This window comes from Triturus cristatus, chromosome 7 (genome assembly GCF_964204655.1).
Source record: "Triturus cristatus chromosome 7, aTriCri1.1, whole genome shotgun sequence".
Classification (NCBI taxonomy): Eukaryota; Metazoa; Chordata; class Amphibia; order Caudata; family Salamandridae; genus Triturus; species Triturus cristatus.
In genome coordinates this window covers 118169041-118183086 of record NC_140590.1, presented here as the reverse complement: position 1 = coordinate 118183086, position 14046 = coordinate 118169041, and the positions used below count along the sequence as shown (strand labels likewise).

Genomic DNA, 14046 nt, shown 5'->3' with positions numbered 1-14046 from the left:
CTGCGAACACCTACACTGCACATGGCCTTCGGCCATGCACAGTTGGGAACTGGCCACAAGGCCAACCCCTGTGAAGGGCTTCAACCCCACACTGCGCAGGGCCTTCGGTTGTGCATGGCAGGGGGTTAGCCGTAGGACGTGTCCCCCCTCCCCATATAAATTTATTTTGGCCCTATGGTGGTCTCCACAGATTCTCTAAAGACACGGGGTGGGGGCCACGTAGCCCCCCTCCCCTTTATGAATACTGCCTTGGGGTGGGCTCGGCGCTGGGCATAAACATGATAAATTCGGCCTGGACCCCATTTTTTGCGGGGCCTATCCCACAATTGTCCCGCAGGATCACTGCATTTGTTGCTGACTTTTTTTCTTTTGGACCCCGGGGGGAAGTCCATTTGAGCCCCCCCCCCATGTGGCCTACGGGGTCAGTGTATTTCTGCACGCCCCCTTATATTATTATGTTTTTTAACTTCAGGACAGGGAACTAAGTTCCTGAGTCCAGTAACGGCTACCAGCAGCATTGTTCTAATGTTGTTGGCAGCCAATCGGAGAGCTAGCTCACACAGGAGTATAACTCCCACAGGAGCGAGATGGGCCAAGGGTTTAAATTTCCCTGGGATGATCAGAAAGCTTCAATTTTTAAATTGCTGCTTTATTTTTATATTGCTGCTCCCGTGAGAGTCTCTCAACACTCTTGCGGATCTAACCATCCAGATATACGATTATTTTGACCTGCAATTTCTTAAAAATTACTGAACAGATTTACAACAAATGACAAAAACCACAATCTGCGTACAAAGATTTATCTATCTGCCAGATTTGGTGTAACTCTGCTCAATAGTTTTTGCTGTAGTCTTGTCTAAAGAAGAATATGTAAAATACAAAGGGTTTTTCTGGTCTGGGACCCCCTTTCTCCTTGGCCCCCGCTTGATGAATCACCCAGAAACATTTCATGCACAAATTGTTTCAGGGACGTTATACTTAGTCTGACATTTCCCTCGTACAAAACCAGAGAAATTCAGCCGTTAAAGTTAGCTGAGCTAACTAACTCACGCCCCCGCAATGCACTGCTGATGATGTCACATATTGCATCACTCATGACATGGTCAGTGACATCACTGATGACATCTCAAATGACACTGATGTGTGCATGCCCCGATCCATCCTTTTTTCCCAACATGTTCCATGGACCTACCCCTCCTATATAGTCTCAGATGACTAACCACTCCCAGCCGCCTCCACCCGGCCTGTCCATGTTCCATGCCCCTATCCCCTTCCTCCTGTCCTCCATGGTCCATTTTACTGCCACACTCGTTTGCCCTCCATGGTCTGTTGTGCTGCAACTGCTCCTCCTGCCTGCCCTGCATGGTCTGTTGTGAGGCCCCTTCCCCTGAACTCTCTTGTCTGTGCCCAGCTCCTCCCCTTCCTTCTATCCTCCATGGTCCTTTGTGCATGCCCCTGCCCCCTCCTTCTTGCCCAACATGGTAATTGTTCCGCCACTAACCCTTCTGCTTACCATGCATTGTGTTCTGTGCTGCCACGGCCCCTCCCACCTTCCCTGTGGGGTCAGCTAGCTGCCCCTGACCCCTCCCCATCTTCTCACCCATGCTCTGTGTGAGACATTATAGTCTCACTGTTGCCTTCCTTGGTGTGTTGTGCTTCTAGTGCCCATCCTGCCTGACCTCCATCGTAAGCTTGCTGCTCCTGCCCTGCCCCCTTACCCCCTGCCCTCCATTTTCCAAGTGCAACCAATATTCGCTCCCTCCTGACTTGTTTGTACCTTTGTCATGCACCTGATCCCTCCCTCCTGCCCTTTATGGTATGTTATGCTGCAGCTTTCTCTCCTGTCTGTCCAGTATGGTCAGCTTGCTGCCATTGCCTCTTTCCCCTCTGTTCTCTGTTGTCCATGTGCATGGTCCTGTCCCCTCTCTATTGCTTCCCATGGTTTGTGGTGCTGCACTGCCATCCCACATGCACTGTGTGGTGTATTGTGCTGCTGCACACCCTAATGCCTGCCCTGTACGGTCAGTTTGGTGCAGCTGCCCATGTCCCTCCTGTCCTCTGATGTCCCTACCCCAATTCCTCCTGCCTTCCATGATCCAATGTAACATACTTGCTAACATTTTGAACTTGGTAAGAGAGAGATTTTGACAAAAAAATAGATTTTCCCTATTGACTTACATTGAAAAAGAGGAGATTGTAGACAAGAGACAGATAAAATAGTGCCCTTTTGAGCTTAAAACCATTGGGTGTTTTCTGCCTGAATCAGCTCTGTTGGCATGTATGGTTGTACTACCACTGCCTCTTTCGTCTGCCCTCAATGGTCTATTATATTGCCACGGCCTCTCTTACCTGTCCTGCTTTGTTGGTTTGTTGCCCATGCCCCCCTTTCTACTGCCCTCCATGTTGTGCTGTCACTGACCTTCCTGCCTGCCCAGTGTGGGAAAATTGTTGCCTCTGCAGCCTCCGACCTGCCTTCAATTTCCGAGTCTGTGCCCCTGACCTCTGCCTCCCAACAGTATCCTAATGAACAACTAGATTGCTAACATTCTATATTTATAACAAAAATGTGGCACGCCTGGCGTCATCTTGATGTAATCAAAACTGTAACACCTAAAGCATTTCCTTTAGAAATTTTAGAAATAAGAGGGTCTCATTTGCATAGATATTATGGTTAGTGCTCTAAAAAACTAAAATGAGGACATACTTTCTAAGTTCTCAAATAGCGACAACTCACTTTTTAATTATTTGTTATGTTTATTTTTGTTATCCAGTTGACCACTTGATTAAATGTTACGCTTGAGGGAGAGGATGTGGTGTTACTTCCAGAGGTGCAGATTTTGCAACTGGTGAACCAGGTTGGAGTTTCTGCTTCAGTGCGACATTCTGTGATTCTGATCAAATCATCAAATCTCCCCATGCCTAATGCCAAAATGAATTTGTCCTTGTATGATGTAACCCATTCTCCTGTAAAGCACTCCAGTAGCCTACCAGTCTGCACTATATAAAACTGCAAAAAAACAAAGAAAAAGTGTTCCACACTTCTATCATTGGGCTATACATGGGCTACATCTGGGCGATATTTGTGCTACATTTGGGCTCCTTTTTCTCTGGTGGCCATTTTGGGAGACTTCAATTCAATTCAATAAAGTTTATTCGATCCGATTTAGAAACATAGTTCATAAAAGTGTACATAAAAAGAGTAAATCCTCTTTCTTAATACAATACAATAAGAATTAATTAAAACCAGTAGGTAAAAACCAGTGTTAAAAAGCCCAGCTCAGAGCAACTTCAGGTTAACAGAATAGTAAAGTTCAATGTTTTGCAAGATCAATCTCAAGTACTTCATGCAAATTACGTAATAAGGGGTCCAAGTAAGATGCAACACTCCAATACCTGACCAGTCTGCTCTATATAAAACTCCAATAACACAAACAATAAAAAGTGTTTTGCACACTTCTGTCATTGGGCTATATGTGGGCTACATCTGGGTGATATTTGTGCTACATTTGGGCTCTTTTTTCCCTGGAGGCCATCTTGGTAGACTTATTTGTTATGAAGTTTCCTAATTTCCTAATTTACTGTAGTCGGCTCAGTAGGAAATGCTTTCAGTTTTTTACTTTGATTCCATCAAGAAGGCATTCAGATGTGTCACACATTTGCCAGAAATTCAGAATGTTAGCAGTCTAGTTGCTCATTAGATAACTCTAGGAAAGCTACTGCTCGCCAGGGAGTTAACTGGAAGTCTGCAGCAGGTATTGAAAGTGCATGTTTCAGTCTGCATGTCAGACTTTTTTTTAATGAAATAGAAGAGGATTTGAGAAGTCACTCAAAATGTGCCCTAATTTTTCTTCCTGCAGCACTAATCATACTTTCTATGGCAAAATGAACCCCCTCATTTTTTTCCTTTTTAAATTATTTTTTTTAAGTGTTACCAGTTTATTCCAATCAAGATGGCTTCAGGTGTGCCATACTTTTGTCATAAGAAAGACTGTTAGTGCTCTAGTTGTTCTTTAGAACACTCTGGGAATCTGCAGTAGAACACAAAGGAATCAGTTTTGCCAGATTGGGCTGTTTCCCACACAAATGGGCGACTTTTTCCCATTTGCGCGGAAAATTGGGTGACATTTGCCCGTGTGTGTGCAAATTAGTGGTTCCTGCAGCGCACACAGAGAATCTGTTATCATCGGGGCCATCAATCAGTCATAGCGCGAACGCGCTACTTATGACGGCCCTGCTTCTTGTTGATGGCCTGCCCCATAGAGAATGGACCAATCATCTTGCGAGAGGCAGGACTGTCATTTTTTTTTTTTTTACTTTTCCATTTGCCGCTCTTGGCGCGGGCGTGCAGGTACTCAGATTGATGTGGTTTGGAGCTCAAGAAAGGAGAAGTCACGAATGGCAAGGCAGGGCTGGTTTGCCTACCCTGCAGCCTGCTTCAAGGCAGGGCTGGTTTGCCTACCCTGCAGCCTGCTTCTGTTGCACGTGGGTGTCCCTTGGTGCCCAGCAGGTGTTTTAAGGTGAGATTATGTACGAATTGTCCACTTTTTCTGCACTTCTGCTGTCAGCTGCCCCCTCTTCCTTTTATTCCGTCTCTTTCTGTCTCTCTCCCAGCTCCTCACTTGCTGAAACCTGTACTTCAATAAACATCTCTTACCCTCTGTTACATTCTACTTTCCTTCATTCGTTCCCATGTGAAATGGATCCAAAAAAAAAAGAAACACTTTTGTTGGAAATGTCGTCTTTTTCTTACATATTTCTGTTCCAAAGTGCAGCCTCGGGACCAAGAGAAAAATCAGGTGCAAAATAGGAAAAATAAATAACTGAATAACGCATTACACAGCAGTTGCAAAGTGGCCAGATTGGTTTTAATCTCACACAAACACATTAGCGCCACTTTACAAAGTTTGCCATTGAAGCGCTACTTTCATTTTCACTTCATTCTTTGAACAATATTGTTTTCCCTGAGTGTGGTAGTGCACCATTCCAGGAGGTTCTGCATTACCTGGTTGATTACTAGAGTGGAAAATGTTTATTGTGATCCTTATCTGCTCTTTTTCTTATTTTAGTTTATAAAATGTGTACTGCTGCACTGTGTTCAGGGATGTGGTCTTTTTAAACCAAACTACTTATGTTTTGTAAGGATTTAAGCAATGGACATTGAAACGGGTCCCTTCAGGGCCCTGTAGTCAGGTGCTTAACGTTTGAGGCAAAAACACTCACTGATTTCTGAATAATGAGTAAAAAAGTGTTAAGGTACTAACCATGTTGTTCTGCTTATATTTCACATGCTTTACTTAATCTTGCTTTCCCTATGAGGGTTTGCTTTTTCCAGGATGTTGTTACTTTTTTTTTCAGGCAGCATATTACTTTTGTGCATAATTCGAATTGAGTTCCATCCAGGTGTTTTTAGCGAGGCACAACTGGGATGTAGCTGAAGGCAGTGCTAGTTTCTCTCAGTGGGACAGTATTTTGTTCAGTGGGGGAAAGGATTTGACACTATGGCCAGAGCTGCTGAATTTGGTACTGGGGAACCAGGTTCAGCCTTCATGACCAGTCCACCAGACCTCTCTCCTGAGGAAGCACAGTCCCAGACCTTAGAAACCCTAGCTAGACCTTAGAAGCCCTGGTGCCATAGCACCTTGAAGGTCTGTCTACCACAATCCATTATGAAGTTCACCTCCAGTCTTGCAGGTAGGCCTACGAACCAGCATACTCTAGAGCATACTCTGTCAGTGAAGTCACAGGTCCCTTGAGGCCAGTCCACCTCACCCATTGGTACCTCCATTGGACTTGCAGGATTTGCACGCACACCAAACTAAGGGGCATGTTTACAAGGGAATGGCGAAGCGTGGCATTAAGCAAACATTGCTAATGCCAAGCTCTGCCATTCTGAAAATGGAGGGATGCACTGTATTTACAATGGTACAGCATATCCCTGGATTTTCCTTAGCACTGGCTCTAAACTTGGCTGCGTAGCACCAACGTAGGCACATTTTCCTGGGGGAACAACCTTTACAACGCAACTTTTACAACGCACTACACTTACAACGCAATTTTTACAACGCAACATCCACTACAACGCATTCCATTACATCGCATGACACTACAACGCATTTTTAAAAACTACCTTTACAACGCATTCCATTACATCGCATACTACCTTTACAACGCATACCATTACAACGCATAATATTACACTACACTAGCCAACACTTACCCTACTGTTGCACCCCCTGGAGTTAGAATAGTAATTTTTACCCCTATACTATCCAACACTTACCCTACTGTTGCACCCCCTGGAGTTAGAATAGTAATTTTTACCCCTATACTATCCAACACTTACCCTACTGTTGCACCCCCTGGAGTTAGAATAGTATTTTTTACCCCTATACTATCCAACACTTACCCTACTGTTGCACCCCCTGGAGTTAGAATAGTAATTTTTACCCCTATACTATCCAATACTTACCTTAAATGCAATGTAATATTATGCGTTGTAATTGTATGCGTTGTAAAGGTAGTATGCGATGTAATGGAATGCGTTGTAAAAGTAGTTTTTAAAAATGCGTTGTAGTGTCATGCGATGTAATGGAATGCGTTGTAGTGGATGTTGCGTTGTAAAAATTGCGTTGTAAGTGCATGCGTTGTAAAAGTATGCGTTGTAACGTCATACATCCCATTTTCCTCCATAGTGCAAGTGTGCCAGCTCTAAGAAAATGATTGTTTATGTGCAGGAAGGTCTCTCTTCCTGCACATAAAGAATCCAGAATGGCCAATTGTAACTTCTGTGTGCTGCACTGTTTAGCACATATACAAGTTGCAAATCATCATTTATTAAATGATTGTTTATGTGCAGAAAGGGACACCTTCCTGCACATGAGCAATCATTCATGGTGATTTGCTGTAATTTAAAGTTAAGAGCAAGAATAATTAAACCCCTGGCTTTGCGATAGGAGTAAAGGAGCCTCATGAGAGGGCCCAGTCCAATAGTGGTTTGGGAGTAAGACAGTACTAATGAAGGGGAATGGAGTGGGATGGCACACAAACAGTATGACAGTATCAGTAGAGGTGAGGGAGTGATGGTGTGGAGGGTGTCGCCAAAAGTTCTGGGAAATTGGGTCATTTTCCTTTATGCTCCAACAGCCTTGCGTTTATCTGTACCCCAAACAAATCCATCTGGTGCTTGCCAAGACTAAGAGCTTTAGTCGAGCGCTTGCTGCAACACAATGGAAAGAACAATGTCCTCTATACTTTTCAGTGCCAGAGTAAGTGGTCACGGTGAAGGACTTTAGATCGGTCAGAGTAGGTGACTGTCTCTTTTCTGGCCTTTCCTTACATTTTAACTGGAAAAGTATGGAACCCTCGCCTTACTGTAGCAACTCTCAATTTTCACACTGTTGCTTCACATTTACGTACACTTGCTTTGCACGAAAACTGTGTTTCAGATGTATCTGCTGCAATGTTTATTTTTTCTGTTGTCCCATACTGTCATTGTGAAGGAGTTTTTTGTTGTTGAATATCTTCAGACAAGTACATAGAATGTTAAGCAGTGCCAAACAAGTTGTGTTGCAATTACTTTAATACAAGGGGATTTTTCTTAACACGTAGATCATTGTGTAGTGTTAATTCTGCAGAATTCTTTTTTGGAGCCACATTGTTGAGATAGGATTGAAATTTCTATCCATAGACATAAAGTGGTTTATAATCTGCTTTTGTAGAGGTAATTCATGAATGCCAGGTTCAGGTTCAGAAAACTACAAGATGAAAATTCAAAGTGGTGACTGGTCTTGAAAATGAGTATTTATTAAAACAGGTGCCCAGTTAACCTCTTCCCACTATCTATATATTGAATAGAATTTAGATACATCCTTAAAATGTTTTCTGAAGACTACTTTTGCAAAATTTGAGAGTTTCGACTTTGGGTTGGTTTTGGGGCTGACACTGGTCTGTGTTGGGCTGAATTTGGGCTTATACTTCAGCGTCTTTGGGCTTGGGATGAGTTTCAAAATCTGGCAACACTGAAAGGAATCAACTAACTGTCTCTGCCCTTGTTGGATATACATGTTTTACTGAGAATGTCAGACTTCATTCTCAAATTACTGAGAAAGATAATGTCAATTTACAGAATGTATGCTCTCATTTTAGGTTCTGGAGCACCTTCCAAACCTCTGTGGGAAAAGCACGAGAAAATAGTTTGCTCTCAAACATAATTCCTGGTATCCCAGCAGAAGGCTTTTTCACAGGGTAAAATCACCTTAGAACATACCACAATTCCTAAAATTAGTATGGTACCATCAACAAATGAATTATAATGTAACTAAAGTCTGTTATCACCCTTTATACGTTCTCCTTTTGGTGACCCTCAAAACCTTCCATTCACTACAATACATTTTAATAGGGTGCTATCATGTATATTGGTCCCAAGAAGGCTTCTAGCACTTCCTAGATGAAGTGCTGACAGCCAATCAGATCTCACAATGAGATGTGTGGTTAGGCTCCGCCCAGATATCAATATTTCTGTTTCCTTTAATATTTAAAAAACTACAGAATGTATTTACACCATTTAAAGCAGAGTGCACTCTGGACCAAGAGCTACCTTTCTGCCAACTTTGGTGTAATTCTGTTCAGCTGTTCGGGCTATAGCAACAAAACCTTCCTATGGAAATTGCCATGGAGAAAACGTATTTTGGGACCCCCCTTTTTTCTCGGCCCCTACTTGACGAATCACCCTGAAACTTTCAAAACAGGAGCTGACCGGAGCGGGCCATAAGTTTTGAAAATTTCACAAAGATTCGTCAAATGGCGCCAAAGATATTGGCAAAAGAAAAAACACTTTTTGAATAGAAACAAGGTCCTAACTATAACTAAGTCTGGCTGCACTCACGAGTAAGGTTCAGCAAAAGATTTTTATTACACAATCCACAAGGTCATGTTAACAGGGCCCAAGCAAATACCCTATGTGTTTCAGTCTCAACGAGAACTTCCTCACGGGTATATATATAGATATGTAGTTCAACATGTTGTATGATGTGTGCTAAGGAGCTAAAGGTATACTCTTTTGAACCTTGTTTTTGATTGGCTATTGGAATAACTTTTTGTGGATTTTTTTATGTTACAACTTGTTTGGCACTCCATAGGAGTTCACGTTTTGCTTGCGCTTTTTACTTTTATTGTCCTAACACCCCTGTAGGAAAGTAGGATCTGCTTTCTTGCTTACCTCCACTTTTTGCTGGTGTCATACCTATTTTCTTACCAGTCTGACTGGGATCCTGCTAATTTGGCTATGGTGTGTATCTGGTACATTCCTATTTGACTACTGGGGCACCCTTGTAAGTCCCTAGTCTATAGTAGTGAGGTACCTAGGGCCTGGGTACCCCAGGGGTCCTATGTGGGCTGCAGCATGTATTATGCCACCCACGAGGGACCCTACAAACTATGTATACAGGCCTGCCATTAAAGCCTTGTGAGTTGGTGCATGCACCTCTCACGAAATATATGTTTTCTTATATATAATGTCACTGCCCTTGGAACCTATAAGTCACCCATCTTGCAGGCCTTTCAGTCCCAAAGGCAGGGTGCTCGGTTATGAGTGTGAGGGTGGCCCTGCATGAGCAGACCACCCCTACAAACCCCGGAGTCCATTCTCCGAGCTTTGTAAGTGAATCAGCCGTTACAATATAGAGAGGCCATGCGTCATTAGGCGATGAACATCTCTAAATTGGCTGGAACTCACCTGGGCATGTTTGGTATCAAACATGTTGGACTCCTACCCCAACACCATATCCGGTGTTGAAAGTATGATTCCATCCACGGTAGGGCCCCTCCTGGGAGCCCTCCATGCTCCCGGGACCAATCTTACAGAGGCTGACAGCAACCTAGGGCTGCTGCCGAGCACAGACACAACTCTGCCCTCCTGCTGCTGGGACAAGGCCAAGCTGGGAAGGTAGGACAATAGGTTGCCTGTCACAGGGAGGTGTGACCACCTCCCAGACAGGACTTAGTGTATTGGGCCGGGTTGGGGGCACTTGCCAGCGCCACATAGCCTGCTGGAAGGGCACATTTGGTGCCCTCCTTGCATACTCCGGTTCAATCCAGATAGGGGAGCCATTGGCTCCCCACTCTGGCACAAAACTGGACAAAGGACAGGTGAGTATCCTCCCCACTGTCCGACACCTCCTCTGGGAGGGACCCCTGAATCGTCCCAACCCTCACCCTAGGCTACTTAAGAGATTACCTGTGGGTGGGTCCCTAGATTCATCGTGGGATTTATTTCAGATCCAACTGCACTTCTACTTTGACTTTCTGGGTACCTGGACTTTGCTGAACTTCGCTCTGAGCATCAAGACCTCACCTGGGAAGATCCCTGCTGCTCCTGGACGCCTTGTCCTGCAAGCTCACTGCAATGTCTGTGTCTGTGCTCCGTGCAGATCCTCCCAAGACCTGTGGACATCAAAGACAAACAGAAGGAATCTCCCTTGTAGTGAAGGAGTCACTCTCCTGCATCCACAGGCACCACAACACAACTGACCGGCTTGCCAATCCTGGGCTCCCACGGACTCCACAAGGCTAAGCAACACAGGTGGTGTTCCTGTTCTCCCTCGAGGCCTGAGCTGTCGGCTCATCAAGTTGAGGCCAGTAACCCTTGTCAGGGTCTCTACCAATGAACCCCTCGGCACCGCTTCATCACATGGCAAACGCATCGGTTTTCCCAACTGACATCGAAAGGTTCTGCCAACGAGTCTGTCCCCACTATAACTGATCAGTGCCAATGCGGTTGGTTGGTACGGACGGACTCTGTCATCTTCAACGTCACGGTAGCTCGGGCAGAGCTACTGACTCGGTGCAACAGTGCTTGAAGCTCCTCATCATTTGTTTTTACCTGCAACGTTGAACTCGAGGGACCTTTATCTTCCGTACCTGCTGGACACCCCTGAGTGGCATGGACTTTGTCCCCTCTGCTTTCAGGTACTCTTCAACTTAAACTCACTTCTGGGTTCCAACCGCATCTTCTGTCCTTTTGTGGTAAGACTGAAACCATGGCGTACCCGCTGTTCAGTATTGAGTACACGGCTGGGTATTGTTACCGAACACACCCACCTCGGGAGGATGTGAACTTCTGATTCACAGGAGCGACGAGAATGTTCCCACACTTCCTACACCTATCTACGGACGAGTGAGTTAACAACACCCTGTCTGCAGAAAGACGCAGGGAGATGTGGGGACCCAAAACGGGGAAGGATAAGTTTCAGATCCCCCCAGCTGGCTTCCATCCAAGGGATAGCGTAGAGGAAGGACCTATAGAGGAGACAAAGAGGATATCATTAAATACCAACCTTCCCTCCCACTCCTTTAACTACTCTCACACTATTTTACAGGGCTATGTTACTGTACATCTTTTCTTGTCTTACCAGCTGGACATCTCAATGGGCTTTCAAAGGAATGACTCTGATGCAGCAGGGTAGTGGTTCCTTACAAGAGTTGGCATAATAATCTGGTTCCACTCAAATAAGCCTCCTCGAGGAATAGAAGGTGAGTTGACTCCTAATAGAGGAATGGGGCTACATTAACGTGAGGTGAAAGGAAAATAGGAGAACCCTTCTACGAAGAGGACCAGAAACACTACCAACAATGTAGCCAAATGCCTATAGTGTAGAAACACTAACCCCAGGGGAAAATACCTCTCAAAGGTCAGCTTGACAAGTATACCAAAATGTAAAATATGCAGTCTTAGAACCTCTAGCGCGCACCGCGCATGTCAATAGCTCTCTGCATATGCAAAGGTGAAGACAGTAATCGTTTGAGATTCCCAAAGCGCACCGCGCGTTTCACTATAATTACAAAACGAAAAATGTTGCAATCTAATCACAGCAACTATAACGCGCACCGCGCGTGTCAAGACAGTTTTATACCATGAACTGTGTACCTGGTACTCAGTCGCGAAAACAAATACACGTTCCCAGTTTATATACTGGTCGGGCAACAAAGAATCCATTAATACTACCCTGGAGGCGGGGAGGGACTACAGAGACTGAAGCAGTCTCTACTAGTTCTCAAGGGTACAAAATGGAGGGAAAGGAGGTCCGGAAAACCTTAAGGACAGCGGATACGGGAGGCAAGCTTACCGCGCGGTTGCGAGGACAATAGTAGTGCGTTCGAAAGCGGAGCAATCCTCTCGCTAGGTGAATTGAACAAACACCGTCAGGGACTCTCTACTAGAAAACACCAACAATAAGATGCGAGGGAAATCTGGAACAGATAAGGAATAGCCAAGCAAGGGAACAGGATCCGAGGAACTGAAAGCCAAGCACTGGCTTCTGGGCAACGCCCACTATTTAAAGGAGGGAGCGTATGCAAACTCCACCTCCATAGTCCTCGAACAGGGAGCGTCTCAAAAGACCATGCCATCGTGTTTAAACTTTATTGTTCCCATGAAGCCCATTTGATCAGACAAGAGGCCCGATGTGTAACAGGTATCCTCTTCTCACCTGACAGTCGTGGTGTTCTTAGACTCTCACCTCGGGTGGTTCCTTGGGTCCCAGACTCTTCTACGTCTCCTGGGTCCAGTCTCAACTTAGGTCGTGATTCGTATCCCATTATCTTGATGTAGGGTTTGGTCTCCCCCGGGGACTACTGTGTATTGGTGCTACTTGCTGTTCTATGTCCAAATTATTGTTTGCATTGTGATTCTATCTCCGGGTAGGAGATATTGTAATGTGTTAGTGAGTGATTGTAATAAATATCTATTTTTTTAAGTACACTGTGTGGTTCTTTTTCATTTAGCCTATACTAAAAGATTGAATACTGGTAAACCGAGCTGCCTTGCACTCCTCCTAGATGAAGCCTGGAGGCTGCTCTTCACAGCTACAACGTAGAGAGCTTTCTATGGTTATCTAAACCCCTAAAATCACCATAAGGGTCACCCAGGTTAGTGCAGGGTGCTGTACTTACATAAGTCAGCACCATATACTGACCCGGCCTCTTAAAACCCCCATCTCTCCCATTTTGCATACCCTCCTGCTGCTCCTTAGCAGTGCACCAGACACTGCATTGTGGCTTTGTTAATGCTCTAAATATCCAGTTCCACCTTTGCAATAAGGTCTCACACTATACGAATCTGCAACTCTTCACAGCTGTGGATTTATGACACCTTTATGTTAAGCTGTGAGTGTTCAGCAAATGTGAAGAAAAATATAATGAACAACTACTCTGCAATAAAATTTAAAAATATTTGTCTGCTTTTATTGTTACAGATCCTCCGAGGTCTCCACAAATAAAGGTTGAGAATGTGACGACACCAGGTATTAATGAATGAAAATATTGTGTTTTGATCAATATACTTAGTATTAATTGCGGCCTACAAATGACCTTTGAGACACAACATCTTCACCATCTCCCTCTGTGAGAGCCTCAATCAACATCTCCACATCCATTGAGGTTCTGTCTTTTAAATTTAGGATGCAAGGAAATGTCAAGTCTGGTCTCCTTTGTGAAGATATAAGGCCAGGATAACCTTACATGTTTCAGAAACTTGTCGAAACAATTTGCCAAATACAGATAAGTAGGATCTGATTTGACTTTGTTGTGCTTCATTCTTTACTCATCTATCTAACGTATTCTGTTGTGGCTTTTTCTATTAATTCCAGGAATGGACACATATAGAGATAGGGTAGCCGATATTATCCTAGGTAATAATTGATTAAAGGGCATTGACTAAAATGTTATTGAACCTTGTGTCATTTGTTGTAATCCAGTCAAAGAAAGAATAGCCCATTTTGAGGTTGTGCTTGTTGTCTGTTCTGCACATAGGACATGGCGGAAAATTCTAAAATTTCCTTCTGTCATTTAACACCTTCGCTTGGAATTATTTTCCAACTTTCGTGGCATTGACGATGAATCTCAACAATTCTCGCAGAAATCTACAGCCAGATGTATCATACTCTGTACTACATATTTTACTCATACCCGTATATACCTATTCTTGCATGTAAAAGCTCTAGCAGGAGCATGTTGAAGTCCTGAGTGTTTACGTTGTCAGCTTTTTGTGTA

General features: G+C 44.2%; 1 protein-coding gene across 3 annotated transcripts in view; it reads left to right on the top strand.

The window, feature by feature from the left end:
* LOC146808983 (sialic acid-binding Ig-like lectin 10) overlaps positions 1 to 14046 on the top strand; it is a 319371-nt gene that overhangs the window by 261792 nt on the left and 43533 nt on the right. For all 3 annotated transcript variants that reach the window (XM_085615781.1, XM_085615779.1, XM_085615780.1), the window contains one exon: positions 13251 to 13298. In XM_085615781.1, coding sequence (XP_085471907.1) covers positions 13251 to 13298 — 48 coding nt within the window. The remainder of the gene's footprint in view (positions 1 to 13250; positions 13299 to 14046) is intronic.